The sequence below is a fragment of the Haemorhous mexicanus genome, chromosome 9 (assembly GCF_027477595.1).
Source record: "Haemorhous mexicanus isolate bHaeMex1 chromosome 9, bHaeMex1.pri, whole genome shotgun sequence".
Lineage (NCBI taxonomy): Eukaryota > Metazoa > Chordata > Aves > Passeriformes > Fringillidae > Haemorhous > Haemorhous mexicanus.
Window position 1 is genome coordinate 12,586,047 of NC_082349.1, and position 16,807 is coordinate 12,602,853.

At 40.5% G+C, this 16,807-nt stretch overlaps 1 protein-coding gene across 2 annotated transcripts in view; it reads right to left on the reverse strand.

Moving 5' to 3' along the window:
• The window catches only part of ADGRL4 (adhesion G protein-coupled receptor L4), a 129,662-nt gene that overhangs the window by 59,208 nt on the left and 53,647 nt on the right, over nucleotides 1-16,807 (reverse strand). The window contains exons 1-3 of one of the 2 annotated variants that reach the window (XM_059854093.1): nucleotides 14,323-14,462; nucleotides 13,796-13,856; nucleotides 12,208-12,357 (exon numbers count right to left, since the gene is read on the reverse strand). In XM_059854093.1, coding sequence (XP_059710076.1) covers nucleotides 12,208-12,357; nucleotides 13,796-13,817 — 172 coding nt within the window. In that variant the 5' untranslated portion in view covers nucleotides 13,818-13,856; nucleotides 14,323-14,462. Of the gene's footprint in view, nucleotides 1-12,207; nucleotides 12,358-13,795; nucleotides 13,857-14,322; nucleotides 14,463-16,807 lie in introns of those variants that run through there. The other variant, XM_059854094.1, reaches the window with a different exon arrangement.

Genomic DNA, 16,807 nt, shown 5'->3' on the forward strand with positions numbered 1-16,807 from the left:
GAGGTTCAGTAAAGTGTTTAAAGGAAGAATTTTCCAGTAAAAAGAGATGGGCCCTAACCAAGAAGGAAGGTACTTGTTAAGGCAACTCTATCAGAATAGCAGATGAATCACAATGTGTTATAGCATTATTTGAAAGGATGTTTTGAATGGAGCTGTCAGCAAGTATTTTAATAGCAAGTCTTCAATTTCTGCTTTATGGGGTTTTTAACCACCAAGAAGAAAACATAAGTAACAAGGAGGGATTTAGGAATTGTTTAGTGTTTGGCTGTTCAAAGAAAGAAAAGAGCCCTCCACATGCATTGCAGCTAATGAAAATTGTCATTATGGGCTTTTTTACTCCATTTGTGAATGCTAAACACTGTAATAATGCAAAGTCCTTATGATTTTCTAAATCTCCTCAATAAGGAGGATATTATCTACTTATTTAATGACCCAATCTCTAATGGCAAGGAGCTGCTACCACCAGCAGCTCCAGCTCATTCACATAGTTCCTCTCCCTAATTAAAAGGTCTTTACAGTTAAAAATAAAGAAATAAATCAATCAAAAACCCAAACTGCCATCAGATGGTAGGAAAATAAAAGGCACTTCGGGGACAGATTTTCAATTGCTTGGGCATCCACAACTGGGAGTGTTCTTTTGAAACAACTCAGTCCTCCTTTAGGCACCTCAGAGAGAGCCAGACAGTTCAAAAATCCTCAACATACATTTCTTTGGAAAATCCATCCCTAACTGTGGCTTTGTGTCCAACAGCCATTGTGGCTAGTGAGACTCAATCACAAGTCACCTACCTCCCTGCTGGAGGAATGTCATCAGCATCACCCCTCCTGCAGGAAACTCTGATAAAACACCTGACTGTACTCATCTGTGCTCCTGCCCCTGCTTGCTGCTACAAGAACAGAGGCAGCAGGTCTATTTTTACCACACTGCCAGTGAAGGCAGCAATAGCCTTGGATTTCCCTCACAGCTCTCAAAGCCAGGTGTCCACATTGCAGCACAGACTCCTTACTAGCTTGAATATCAAGCTCAAAATGGAATGTGGCTGTCTGCATGGCATTCCTTGAGGGTAATTGCCAGGTTAAAAGTTTCCTCTAGGGTGATCAGTCTAAGGCTGAAACTTGAGTAAGAATTCAAGAGCTGTTTACAGCTAATGAAAGCTGCAGTAGCTTTCTCTAAGAGCAGAGAATAAAGCTCAGAGGTTTTATAGCACATCCCTCTGCTCAAACAAGAAGTATTTGGTGGTACTAACTTACTACCTGTTTATTCAGTAGGAAAGACAAAAAGTTAGTTAACATTTCTTTTTTCTTCAGTCCACAGCTGTGTAAATATTATTCCAGTCTCTCCTTTGACATCCACCTAAACCCCAGACCTGGTGTGCAAAGTGATATAAATGGAGCTCAACCCTTGTGTAACCCACTGCTGTGTCCCAACATACCTAGGACTGAGGATTGACTTCTGTGAGACCAGTGATGCTGCATGAAGCATCCCTGAAGTGACCTCATTTTCTAAAGGCAGCTTTACCATGAGTTTCCTAGGTTTTAACCATAAAGCTGAGCATGATGAAAGAGTTGTGGAATCACCATACCAAGATTTGCATGACAACACTGAAAAAGAAGCCAAATTGTAGTTCTGCATAGTTTACAACTGCTGCCCTGCACAGTTTCTATTTTGATCTGCTCAGATGAAAAGCTGTATTAAGTTTTAGAAACTTCTCCTCATCTCTGCTTTTGAGTCACTTTTGAAGGCTGTTTGCCTTTCCCATTTTCTCTGTGGTAGCTAAGGAGATGAAAGTCTTTCTGTATGCACCAGATATCCCTGACACAATGGGAGAGAAATATTGATATTTTTTATATTGCACAGTGGGTCATATTTATGAATTGATGCATGCTTCATCATAGCTCTAAATAATGGAACATTTTGGATGGGAACAAAGGGCCTGAAACTGTCTGCCTGAGTACCTCCAGTTTCCTCTCCCTTCTGAACTCCTTACAGGCTGATTTTGGAAAGGTAGAGCTTCCTCAGGATCAATGTTACCCATGAAAATGATTTATTCAAGAGAAAAAGTAAGGCAAAGCCTTCATTGTAATACAGTTTTCCACCTACTCTTTTCTCATCACTGCAAGGAAAAAATGCAGGACTCAGAACTCCTGTTCATGCCTGCAGAGCTTAACTGAATTTCTCTTTCAGCCCATGACAACACCCTGAAGCTTCTCTGGAGTTTCTTTAGGGCCTCTGGTGTTACAGGGATCAGTGATGAAGACTGCCATGTGATGCAGAGATTATTGCTGCAATATCTCCCTGCCTGCCATGGCACTCTGGTGCAAACTGTGAGCCAAGGCTGGGTTAGCTCAGCCCTTTTGAGCTTTGGGGGCACCCAAAACTCCCTGGAACATGAGGAGGGCAGTGAAGATGGCTGTACTGTGTCCCAGCTGGGGACTGAGCATGAGAAGACAGGACAATGGCTGTGGGAGCAGACCCACAGCTCATGTGCACAATTGGGGCAGAGAGAAGCAGTGGTCTCCTAGTGTAGGATGAATTCACCTTTTCTCTTTGTCTCCCACTGGTTAAATTCTGGGGATAAAATCTGCAATACCTCAGGCTAATTTCACATTTTTTAAAATTGAGATTCAGGCACTTTGCAACAAATAAAAAGTAAATATATAAACATGCAACTCGCCATCCAAGCTTATGTTCTCCCTCACTGTAACTTATATAGATTGCTGCCTATGTGCCTAGCTTTCATTACAAATGAAACATAAAAGCCAGCCCATATCCTGAAGAACTCTTTTTCTTTATTGCAACACCATTACATGAAGCCTAGTAACATAAACAAAGATTAGACTTGGCTGTTTTGAACAAATAACCATTTATTGTCAAGGCTTTTCAGGAGCTTTCATTTTCCTTTTTGAAAAACAAGATCCTGTGCCAACCTAACAAATGTGTAACATTAAATAATAAACAGATTAATGGGACACCCTACCACACTATTATTTAGGCCATCTCAGAGTGTGTCAGTTGCACGTGTTCAAGCTAAGGCAGAAAACCAGTTAAATTAAGCATATTCAACCAAAACCCCACCGACAGAGCCCCTTGGGACATGGCTGCTGTTCCACAATGCTGCAACCAGCCTTCAGAGCAGGAGAAGACACAGAAGGAACCATCCAGGGGCAGACTGTTCCATGCCACTGGAACAGCAGACACAGAACACAGCCAGAGAACCTTTTCCCTGTTTCCTGTCCTGGCAGAGAGCCAGAGAGCACAGGACAGAGCTGTCTCAGCCCCAAGGGAGCAGCCAGGTTTGTGGTGGGCAGAAGGAAGGAGAACAGCCCCTTGCACCTCCCCGTGTTTGCTCTGGCAGGGGCACCACAGCTGCTGAGGCTCTGGCCTCTGGCGCTCCCTGAGCGTTAATTGCCCCAGAATTCTCCATTTTAAAGTAGTCCTGAATCTCCTAAACCCAGCCAGAAGTAATCACACAACAAGCTATCCCTTAGACAATGAGCAGAGATTATTCAGCTTCCTTGTACCCCAGAGAAACAGCAGCTTCCTTCCTGCCCGTGATTGGGGCTGTGATTAACCAGGCAGTTCAAGGTGAAAGGAGAATGCTGCTCCAGGCATATATGGCTTCCTTTAACCTCAGCAAAACACCGTGCCAGATATTTCAATTAGTGTGCACCAAGGTCACAAAATCAATTTCTTATCGCCGAAAAACACACATACTGTAAATTTCATTTTCAAGCCATAATCTCTAAATTAAATCTGTGTACCTAAAATATATACAGTGCAAAATTGCAGTCCTTCAGCCCCCTCCCTCTCCTGCAGCTCAGCAGCATTTTCACAAACATCACCTGGCTTTGTGCTCTATATTTAGAGCACAATGTTTGGTTAGATTCTAATCTTCTTGGAGAACTCATTATCTCTTTCTTTGGCAAATAGAGGTCCAAAGTGTCAATTACCTTCTTAAACTCTTCCATACACACAGGGCTGAGCCGGGTTTGATATTCGCTCTGCCAACAGCTCAGTCGGCAATTTTTCACAGTCATACACAGAAAAATTGTGCACCAGCACATCATCCTAGATAAATTACACATTTCAAATGGTGTTACCTACAACTTCACCACTCCTGGCCTGCATATTCTGGCAGGAAAAAAAAAACCAAACAATTAAAAAAGGCAAAAAATATCCCAAAGAGGACACTTTTCTGAACTCTATGAGTTAAATATAGAGTTACAGAGAAAAAAGTAAAGTGAGTATGGGAGATTAGAGGGCTATGATTGTATGTAAATCAGTGGAGCTGTGTAGAACTGACATCATCTCATGTGTGTAATTCCTGATGATGCATCCCTTGTTCTATGGGTGGCACTGACTTCACAGCCCAAAGGAAGCTGCACAGTCTGATGGCTGCAGCAGCCTCTACCATGGGTGAGTCTAGGCTGAGAAGTCTCAAGGAAATGGAATGTATGGAAGCAATTTCTTTACAATAAATCCTGTTCTTTCATTCATAAAAACAAATTTTAAAAAAACAAAGTCACACAATGAGTAAAATGGCCAATTTCGAGATAATCCCTTCTCTTTTTTTCATAGAAAATTCTGCTTTTATTCACATGCCTACTTATACACAGATCTCTGTGTGCATGGTTGTGTGCATTCAATATACATGTATGAGTATACATGTTCAGGAAATACTTTTCTTCCTTTTACTTCAAAACAGCAAGTGAGAAGAACATATTGTTACCGTTGGACCTCCTGGGACTACTTCAGATGTTAGAGACACAGGAAGGGAATCATATCTCTGGTAAACACAAAGTAAGCAAACTCTGAAATAACAAGTTTATAGCTCCTTAAATGAATTTTCCCACATCCTCTGAACATGTAACATATTGATTCTTAGTACCATAAAGCAGGATGAAAGGAGTATTTTCTCAAGAAAGGAAATTAGCATTATTTGGCAAGGGTTAAAACACATTTTGAATTAAACAAGTAAGAAACCATCCAAGTGCAGATGATCAGCCTAAAAGTTTGGGTAAATTTTTGAGAGAGACAAATAACTCTTTTCTACCTCATCATCTACACACATTTTAAAAACTCTTTTTAGATGCACAGAGGACTAATTTAAAAGAGTCTGGTTATGATTAAAGATATAACAAGAGGAAGTGTTGTTTCTTTCTGGTTCTTTCCAAAATGCATTACTCTATTTTAGTCATGCTCAAAGTACCATTTCAAGAAAATGTAAACAAAGCACATTAAAAAATGGAGGGGTCTTTTTTTTTTTTCTTTTTGGCTCAAATCTGTGAATGTAATGAATCTATCTAAAAAGTCCCTAAAATGGACTTTGTCCAAGGCTCCTAAAAGTTAGGGTCAATCTTAAAAATAGTTATTGTGGGCTGTGTCTTTGGCCCAGGTGTACTGTGTCTTCTGGCAGTAGGAAGAAGAGTTAACTCTCTGAAGATCCTCTGTCTCTCATTTGAGTGGGAAACTGGGAGGGATTTCTTGATTTTTGGATTTGACATTTCAAATGCATAAAATGCTTTGAGTCAAAACCTTATGGACTCAGCTATCACTGAAGGGGTATCAGGGACAGCCAAAGGTGATAGAGACTCCATCAGCAGCAGGCATGAAAAGACACTTTATTATTAGAAATCTACAGTTCTTATAGAAACAATGGTGGACCTAAGACCTGATGGGCCTTTAGGGATCTTCTCTCACACTATTGGTGAACTATGAATATCACACTCTGGAGAGTCATACCTATAAAAAGTGGTTACAGAAAGAGAGATAATAATTGTGTGAATTCTTTCCTCTAAGTTTCCCACAGCTTCTACACAGCTTCCCAGGATTTTCCTGGGAGAGCCATGTCTCTCTCTGTGATTCCACACTCTGACATTTGCAGAGGTAAGACAAATGGAGTCAGACAGCCTGCACCATGCCTTATTCAGCAGGGTTGTATTGTTACTCCAGACATCCTGCACTGCTTTCTTCCTGACTCATGTTCTCATGCATCACCAGGCACTGCTGTAACACATGCTCCCCTTTCAAATTCCTGACCTACTCTTAAAAAATTCAACTAAAGCATAATTTGAATATAGCTATAAAAAATAAATTCAAGGCTACAGAAGCTGTTTTGACTAATACTGTTAGCCAAGGGTATGGCTATTTTCAGGAACATAAACATAACTCCATCCTTTGTGGCTGGAAGGCAACCATACAACAGCTGGTTAGTCCCCAGCAGCCCATGGCCATCACAGCCATGAAGCCCTTCCCAAATTCACAGAAAGTGTGACATCTTGCACATGAAAAGGCAAAGACACACATAAAGCTGCGGGTCCCCAAATGGCCAGGAGCCTGCTGTGTTAACATTAACACCAGCATTTTCCTGGGCCAGTGGACTATTATGCACCAGAAAATCAAATCCTCCCAGTTAATTTATCCAGACTTTTCAATTCCATCATCTGCCTACAGGTTTAATCTGGAATGTGAAATCAAGATACCTCAGCTGGGTAACATCTCACAGCTCAGCAATCAATCTCTGCACTTCACTAAAAGTAAAAAAAAAAAACATTCAGCTGTATTATTACCAAAGAAGACACAAGGGAAGAAAACTTTCTGTCCCCTGAAGAGGAACCCTCAAGCCATGGGCTAAGTAAAATACAATATCTAAATATGCAACAAACAGAATGGTGCCTCCCAACAAATCTTGGGATCACCAAAATGCCCAAAACCTACATCTGCAGCAGGAATTCTGAATTCGAAGGTGACTTCTGCTTCTTCTCTGAAACCATGTAAAAGCTCCAGCAGAATATAGAGGGAAAGAAGTAGAGATTAGGAGGTGCAAGAAGAGAAGGGGAAAGAAAAAATGGTAAGGAGCATGTCAAAAGGGCTGGAAATTAGTGATGTTCTTTGTCCCCCTGTATAGCACATCCCAAGTTTTCAAGCTGTCACATGCTGAGTTGAGCCCTGTTAGTGTTTGGCTAAGGCATATCTTTCTCCTGCTGTGCTATGTTAGAGCAGCTGCAATTTGCCTTTTTATAGCTTGTGGTAACTGATAGCAGTGAAATGAATTTAGGAAGTGTGTGGATTGGATCTTCCATATCAGTGATTTCAGATTATTTGGTAAACACAGAAGTGACATCCAGTGATGTATGCCTGCTGTTAAAAAAAAAAAAAAGTCCTTTTCGAGAATCAACATTTGAATTAAATAATTTTCTTTTGAGGAACAATTTTGGATAGAATAAAATGATTATACACAGTGGTTTGACAGGGTCATTTTAGTTTGAAAGCAAAAATTCCCTCCATAAAAACTATACACAAATTGGGTGCTGCAGAATGGCAACAATGCCACCAGTGAATCCAAACAAATTCAGTGACTGTAACAAAAGTCAATGGTGGGACTCAGCAGCATCATGTTAGAACAAGGAACTGAGGTCTCACAGGAAAACTTCTTTTTATAGCTGGCAAAAGCCACTGAGTTGGTATTTTGACCCTCCATAAAGCAAGAAAATATGTTTGTGTTCAGATATTGAGCATGCTTTCAATTGGATTCAGCTGGATTTATACAAATTGCCCTGTGTTCTAACAGGGATTCTGTATTTTGATACAAAATACCACTTTGCACTGATGTATTTTTTACCTCTGTAAAAGGATAAATCTTCCTACAGTGCACTTCAGCAACAGAGTTACTGCCTTGGCCAATAGAGAGTTTCTCCGACAGCCTCAGTCCTTGCTCAATATTTCTGGAAGAGCTGTAACTATTTTACAAGTAGCACTGATTAATCTTGCAGTATAATTTGCAAGTGACATTTACAAGGGAATATTGTGTAGGGATATCTGGGAGGGATATTGTGTTCAGGCTTTTCCTGCTTGCCTGCCTACCCTCCTGGAACAAACAGCGCTGCTTCATTTTCCTTCCGTATTTTACAAAGTTAAAGTAAACACTGTGATCACACTGTTTACTTTAATTTCCTGCAGTGTGCCAGCAAAGCAGCAAATTGGCAGTCAGCAATCAAGAAGCAGCCAGCATTTGAAACAGCAGAGCTGCTTAGGAAAGCATCACTGATGCCAACTCATTTTCCCCTTTGTTTTAAAAATAAAATATTGGCTTCTATGAAGTTTTACTTCTACCCTTATCTTTTTTAAAGGATCAAAAATTTTGTTCATTTCCTTTAATTTTCTTTCAGAAGAAAGCTGGAATTATGAACAACATCTAATTTATATGTCCAAATCTTCTTATATAAAGAAATGCATTTACAAATGGGAAAATATATTCTATTTATCTGTAAAAATTCTGTGGCATTTTTGCACGAGAGGAAGTTACCTTGTCTATAAATCAGTTCTTTCTGGATATATCTTTAATTTTTATGCCAAGAGCTTTAGCCCATGTTACTTCAATTAGGGGTATGATATAGTGAAGCTAAAGTCTTGTGCATTTGAGGCAGAATACACATCTGCCCAAGAACAGTCCTAAAAGGCAAATAGATGTACTATCAGAGGTCATTCTCTCTTATTTAATACTACATAAAGCAAGGAATATAAATACAAAAGAAAGAGTAAGGAGACTGGGATAGTATTTTGTACCTCAGAGGTGTAAAGCTTGACAAGGTGACTCATTTATGGCTTTCTGGAAGATACTGTACAGAGGGAATTTATTGCTCTGCAAGTTATAATTCCAATATATAAAAGAGGCCAGATACCACAATCAGTTACTCTCCTGACTATGTGCATTCCTGCATATATTCTTGCTGAAGACAATGAGATTATGAAGAGGATTAGCTTTTTGTTAGAGTGGCCAAAGTATGCCTTCAGAAAGTCCAAAACATGACCTAATTTACAGTGGTTGAAACCTTGTGGGAAAGATTGTAAAAGGATAATTATTTTAAAAGCCATGACTTTGACACCAGGAAATTAAATTCATATCTATGTGTCTTTATCTATACACAGCAAATCCAATAATCTTGAGCTCTCTGCAGTCACTTAGCCAGCTGGCAAAGGGAGCAAAGTCAAAACTAACAAACCCCATTCCTAAGGTATGTTGACATCACTGATTCATGATTCATCAATAATGGTGCTAGGAAATAAATGTAAGAGGACATTATTGCCTTTTGCAGCACAGAAAACTCAAGGGAAAATGTCTAATTGTGTCACAGTGAAAAGACAGGGCTAGCAAAGAAATAACTTTAACAAGTACTTAAGAGGTGTTACAAGCAAGTGAAAGTAGAGAAACAAATGTAAACCTTTCACTGTAAGAATGTACCTATAAATTAAAATGAAGAGTTTCTCAGCCATGAAAGCTTAAGAGGACTAACCTGAAAATTAAGATTTTCTGTTCAACATGTTTATATGGAGGAAGAATTTGAATTGCTTGTTTCAGAATAAAGTTTCAAAACAACGACTGTTCTGGTTTAATTGTCTACCAGGGTAACCACAATGGAGAACCTGGCTCTACATTATGCAAAATTACTAATGTTGTTGACAGTAATTATGACTCTCACAGCCTATCTAAATAACAAAAAGGGCAAATATGTAAACATAATGTACTACATAGGCTCCTTAGAAAATGCCTGTATTAGCACATAATTGATGATCTCCTTTGAAGGTGACTGCACTATCATTGTAAAAGCCTAAGATTATTAACTGAATTAAAATGGGTAGCTATCTCCAGAACAGCACATACACCTGCTGCTTTTGCCACACAGAACAGCAAGATCTCATACATCATTAAACAACTGAGGCTTTGCTTTACGTCTTCACAGCTTTAAACTATTCATGATAGGGCGTAGCCTGCATTTCTACTCCTTTATAGAACCTACCCAATTAAAATTCTGGTTAATTTTTTATGCTATTAGAGGATTACTGCACAATATTAGTAATGCATTGTGTTACATACTGCCCTAGAGAAACATTGTCTCTCTTTCAGGGCCAGCAGCCACACTGTTCTGATATAAGCTTTGCTGCTTTGCTGGAGGGTAAGTGACTTTGGTGGCTGTTGAGGTATTTTACCAGAGAAAATCTTGGTCTCCAGACATGAGACTTGCTTCAAACCATTGCCACTTGACTACAATGGACCACAAATACATCTAGTATCTTGTTTTCCTGGACTGACTTTGGAAATTTTATTTAAAAGACTGAGTTTTCAAACACTGAGCATAATTCTTAATAAACAATTAATGGATTAACAAGATTTGTGAATGCATATTTCACTGCACTGAATTTTCTTTAAGTGTTCAATGAATGTTTTTATGAAATTTAAATGTAGGTTTCTCTAAGAAAATGCAGGTAAAAGGGAAAGTAAGAAAAAGGTGTTGAATGAGAAAAAAAAAGAATATGGAAAGCAAGGTAAATCTGTCCTCACAAATTTGGATTTGATAACATTATAATAGATGCATACACAATGGATGGGTTTAAGAGCATCAGTCATGGCAGTGAGAGCAACAGGTATCCTTACTGTCAATTTAATTGGTTATTCATAATCACAGACTTTCTAGATCAGTACAGACAATGCAGTGGGTACCAGATGATGCTGGGTAAGTAAATGCTAGTTTGGTTTATACCAGGCAGTATTGCTAAAATTGACTTGTTTTTCTTCTTTCTCTTCATTAATCCCAAGTGTAGCCCTTGACTCTGTAAACATGATGTGCACTTATTGTTCAAACCAGCTGACTTTCATGGCACTACAATTGAAGTAGTGCAAGAACAAAACCATTGTTGTGAAGGCCATTTCTTCCTTTCTTTTGACCAGCTTGATAGACAAATAATGATTAACCTATCACAGCAAGCTTAGCATTAAATTCAAGCAATATATTTAGAAACTACATGAAACTTGATGCAAAGAAGAGACTGACAGAACAGTGTTTGTTCAGACTTTAGAAGGAAAGGCAAAGGGCAAATAATAATGCTGCCTATACTACTTCATGGGAGGTCAGGAGGGCTTGTGGAGGAGATGAAGCTAAACTATTATTAGAAATGTACAGTGGTAATTGCACATGGGAAGGAAAAGTTACAAGCTGCAATCAGAGTAACTTCAACCAGCTGTCAGAAAAAACATTTTCACAATGGTCAGACACTGAAACAAGGGCCCAGATAGGCACAGGTTTCATCCTTGGAGACACTCAAAACTCAGCTGGCCAAAGCCCTAAGCTGCCTGCTCCAAGCTGAACCTGCTCTGAGTGGGGAGCTGGACCAGATGACCTACAGAAGTCTCTTCCAAACTAAATTATTCTATGCTTTTCGGATTCCTCATTTTTTGTTATTTTATATATCTCTGTTTCTCTTAAAACATTCCCACCTCATAAACAAAAAAGAAGGCCTTAGAAAAAAGGCTTTTTCATTCTAAATCTTCTTAAACAAATATACTCCCAAGCACAGCATGGGAAATGAGCTACAAAACTCCAAAATACCTGTGGGCTGCTTTCCTACACTCATACCAAACCAAAGGGCTACTACTAAGTAGTAACTGCTGAATTTCCCAAGATGCTTGAAACACAAAAACTGATCTGGTAAATGGTCACTTCTCCCAACTACTTCTCAGGATACTGAAAACTGACAAGATTAATTTCAGCCTATCTGCAGCTGGACATAGCCATACCTAATAGTGAAAATAAATATTAGAGCTATTCATAGTGGAAGACAACTCAAATATGAAGGTGGGGAAAATATCCTTTTCTTTAGATGAAAGACAGAGTCATCCTAAAGTAGATTGCTTAATAGGATTTCTGGCATATTTTTCTGGCAAGAAGCCGTGGTAGAGAAATCAACACTGGCATGTCTCTGTGGCATACACACCTCCTTGTTTTCCTAGAGCAGCCCAGGAGCTGTTACTTGATGGTGATCAGCTGCTGGGAAGAGTGGCCAAGTGCTGTGTGTGTGAGGCAGGGAGCTGAGGGCTGTGCAGCAGCCACCCCACCAGCCCTAACTCCAGAAATCCTGACTCACAAGGGAAATTACTGAAGGGAAATCAGCAAAGATTAGTTAGCAGCTCTCATGGAAAAGAAAAGCTGGAAAACAGGTCATACTCAACTGAGACACATGGCAAGCTGTATCAAAACACCAAGCTGAGCATAATTTGTACAGTTTCTCAGAAAATATTAAAACTTTTGGCTTTGAAGACATGTTAGTGTAGGATACTGCTGAGACATAAAGTTTCATCCTTGAGCTAGTGGGCTCTTGGGTAAGTTTTTCAAGTGAGCACATAAACAAAGGTGTAGGTAAAGTCTGTTTACCTTTGCAGACAGTTATGCCATTTCCTGTGTAGCCCTGGGAGCAGTAGCAGCCTGTTGTCCCACCCTGAACTTCACACCTGGCGTCTTTGTGGCACGTCATGTTGCAGCTTGGAGAAGTGCAGCCATAGTCCAGCAGACTGGAAATCAAAACTGGAACAAAGGAAAATCAGACTTGTTTCATTATCTAAGCCCTTTATTCTGACCTCTAAAATAAGATCTGGGCCAAAGGTTTCCACAAAATGGGTGTATTCCAGTAAGAATCATCACAGACTCTGTTGTACTGCAGGATGGGGCAAGGGCCACCAGCTGCAGGGGCACCTTCGGTGAAACAGCAGACACCACAGATAACTCAAATGTGTTCTCAATTAGTATAAAATTGGTAAACAGCACAGAAGTTACACAGTGATTGGGGGGAAACTTTTCAATGGCTTTCAAGTCTCTCTAGTAGTTTCCAGTAAAGTCCAGGCATTTATTTGCACTCTGAATAACATATGGAGCGAAATCCAAACTGCCCTACATGTCTGAGGGAAAAACACCAAAGAGGGTTCCCCTATCACACCCTTTATTCTTATAAGCACTCCCATACTTCTGAAGATAACACATAGGCATGGTTTGGTAGATTAAGATGAAATATCACATATTTACATCATTATGATAGCAGGGTTTAAAAGTTGTTTCTGGTGTGGCAAATTATTTAAATTTAATCTCTCAAAACACCATAACTACTTTCCCATTGTATGAATGCATATGGTTTTCAACACAAAGAAAAAAAAGAACTTCTTCTTTTGAGAAAACTTACAGATCACTGTACTATCACACACACCCTACAGCTGGTACATATAAGGCATTTAGCTCAGAAAGGAAAGTAAGTTTTTTTACTTTGTAGTTTACAAATTGTTAGCGGGACAAAGTGAAAGTTGCAGAACACAAAGATCCTTCTGGGTGCTGTCTCTCCCTGTCTGGGGTTCTGCTTTTCCCTACCTAAATGTCATTCTGGATATTTACTAGCCTAGTGTTACAGTTTCATTGCCGCATGGAATGTCACGGAGATGTTGTTTTCTTGGAAAAATTAAGACTTCAGGAAAAGTTCAAAAGACTTAAAATTACACACAATTTTTAAATAATTATGTATAATCCAAGTCAATTTAGATATCATCAAATATCATATTTTCTCTGTGTTTCTGAGAGGAGAGACTGTCTTCCACAGGGATTAAAGCAGAAACCTGTTGATTCTATTGTCATTTTACTGTTTTCAGCATGTGAAATCTAAAAATTTCCCAAGCAGATGGAGAGAGAGAGAAGGAAAAAAAATGTACAAAAAAATGCACCGAAATTCCCAATGTTTCTGGTTTTTTTTTTCAGTACAAAAGCCACAGTGAGATAAGGACTGGTGTTTTGGGGTTTGGTTTGGGATGATGCTAACCATGCAATTACCAAATCCAGCAGCAGCCCTGATCAGAGCTACAGGGATTTCCAGTCCTGGGTACCCAGCAGCTTTCAACCACCCCCAACATAAGAATTTTTCCTTGTCACATCCCACTCCCTCCTCACCTGCCACACACTCCCCAGAGAGAGAGGTTTCACCTACCTAGGAATGGAAGCAGTTTCATTGGTGACGCCGTTGCTGTGCAGTGCCTGGTGCAGAGCCCCTGTGTCAGAGATAAAACCTCCCTGCTTTAAAATATATCACCATGTGCAAAATACGCACATATGACTGTGGGGAGAGCGATGTCCCGGTACAGGCACAGCTCTGACACTGCCCTTTGTCCCAAGCCTCACGCTTCCAAAAGTTCCTGAGGCTCTCAGGCAGGACAGGAAGGGTCAGGAGGGGCTGAGGAGCTGGTTTTCGGGCAGTGAGAAAGCAAAAGGGAAACAAGAGGCTGCGTCTTGCAGAGGATATCAGAGAGGATTCCGGGGTGAGGAGGTTAGAGGAGCATGGAGCTGTTTGGGAGAGTGGCAGGGGGAGGGTGAAGCTGGAAGGGGTGACTGCAGCCTGCTGGCAGTACAGGAGCAGCAGGTGGAGCAGATGGGGAGGGTGAGGAAGAGGTGGGGGAGAATAGTGACTTGCTTGGTGTTTACAAGCTCAGAGGTAATGGTCTGCATGCTTCCTTCCACCTTTTCCTGCTGGCATGAGTACGTGGGAGCCCCGAAACTGTTTTTGTTTGGAATCGGTCTTGGCTAACTGCTGTCGCTCTTACTGCTTTCTTCAGTTTTGAGATGGATCTTTACTGCAGTCAAGCAATGCTGCTTTAAGGGTAGTGGGATGTAAGGGAGGTACAGGAAATCACTGAACTCTGCTTTGTGAAGAAAACAAAGACATAGGCAGGGAGGAAAGAGGCAGGAAACTCAGGAACTGAAGGAGACCAAATTTCTATGAGTTCATGGGCTGTGTAATAAGACGTGTTCAATACAGCATTTGGCATGTCTTTGTGTTTAACTCGAGAGCAGCTCTATTCTCATTATAGCATCCTGAAGAGACTTCAGCATGTACTTGTATCATGCATTGAAATGCCAATATTTTCTCTAATCTTGCCAGGGACAGTGTGCCTACAGTCATTTCCCAGCTTTCTGGAGATGATGGCTCTCATGTTGAAGCTCTGTAAAACTGAAGCAATGACGTGTGCCTGTCCCTACAGATGCAAGCTGAGGGATGTGCACAAACAGCCATGCTGCTGGGAGAATGGAGAATCTTTCTGAGGTAAATAAAACACAAGAGTCTGTGGAGGGCCACTGTGACAAAGCATATCATGTCTGACTAGAAAGTTTTGAGGCTGGGACTTTCGTGGGTACCTGATGGGAAAGCGTCAGTCTGCTCTTGGGAATTATCTCTAGATCTGACAACATTTTTTTCTAAACTTTTTAGGAACTATTTGCTCACCACCATTTTCCAGCCCCATGATCACTGCTGGCTGGAGTTCAGGGGGTAAAGCTCTGCTCAGGCCAGGGAGGTGTGAGGCATGTCGGAATAGCACGTAGGTGTCTGGTTGGCACAAATTACTTCTGGAGCACCTTGGTAAACAGAGAGGAAGCTCCAGGAACCGGATGCTACTTTCTGATGAACTGCAGAATAATGAACAAAGGGTCCAGGTGTAGAAAGACTTTTTTCCTCCTGTTTGACTTTGTGATGGGGGGAGGACTTAAAGGGTATGAGAGGAAGCCACTAGGAATTTGTTTGCTTTGTTAAGTTTTCCCATAATCTAATGCATGGAGCCACAGAGGAACACAAAATCAGATGACCTAAGGACAGCTTTGATCTGCACGTCCTGTCCTGGCCCTCGTGCTGGCATGTACTGTAAGCTCAGCTGGTCTGTACTAACTTACAAATCCTGCTGCTAAACTTCAGTAGAATAATAGGGGATGAAAACCTATAATGCGGAAAATAAATGTTATTGTTCTGTGTCTTATTACTCCCCAGAATCAAGCTAAAATATTTTAACAGGAAGCAAGAGAGCAAGAAGTTACAACCTAAGATTCAGGCCTTAAGAGCTGGGAACATATTTTTACCACTCAGGGATGTATCTTTCAATTGTGTCTAGACACCAGCATTCTGCAAGGGGTGTCCAGATAGACTTGGAGAGCAATTTCATAACCCCAGTGATAGTAAATTTATAGAAAAAATCTTTAATTCCTTTTCTAATTAAAGGTCTAAGGATACAGGAGAAATTGTGGATGACTCAGAAAAATACCCCATAATCTTATATTGGGAGATGAATGTCTCTCTTTCTTTTTGCTAAAAAGGCATGTGATAGCACCTTTTCTCTAGTCAATGATTCACACCTACAAGGGGGACTGTGCCAAGCAGGTCAGCATGTTTCCATCTGGAATGGGGCTGCTGAGCAACTTGCTGCACTCACAGATACCTGGGTGACGTGGAAGGCAGGGCACAGGTCCAGCTGGCCAGGCTTTACACTGTGACTGGCACTGGGTGAGCAGGCAGCACATAAAGAAGAAAGATGAGGAAGAACAGAACAAGGACAGGAGAAGGTAGGCTAGGTCAAGAGCAACCCAGTGATAAAAGGAGCTTCGATCAGATTTAGAAGGCAAGAGGGAGACAGTGAAGAAGAGGGATTTAGGAATATCTTAATGAGATCTCAATACTGGGAGCAGTGGATTACTTTTGCATTACACTGCTTTAAAAACTGGCTAATGTGAGTGTCATTTAGAGGCTGAAGACAGCAAGGTCACAACAGGAATGGATGTGGAGAAGGATGGACTTGACAAAAATTTTATGAGGAGAATGAGGAGGAAAGAAGAGATTTCTGAGACATTTTGGAGATTAAACCAGGAGGATTTACTGATAATATCTATTGGCGTACAGGGACAGGAGTTAAACAAGTGGAGATGAGCAAGTGAACACATGAAAAGGAGACACTTTCAAATTTGTGCTGTCAAAATTTTCAAAAAATGCTGAGAAAAAAATATTGAGGTGTCACAAAGCTGAAGTATTGATGGGTACCTGTTTTTATAGGCAGGGAGGAGGGACATGCACAAATGTGCATATTCCTGAAAGAGTGGAGAATATGTCTAAGTCAAATAAAATGGGTACAAGAATGTGGAATGCCAGTACTGCAGAATCCATCATTAAGAAACATTAAAAATT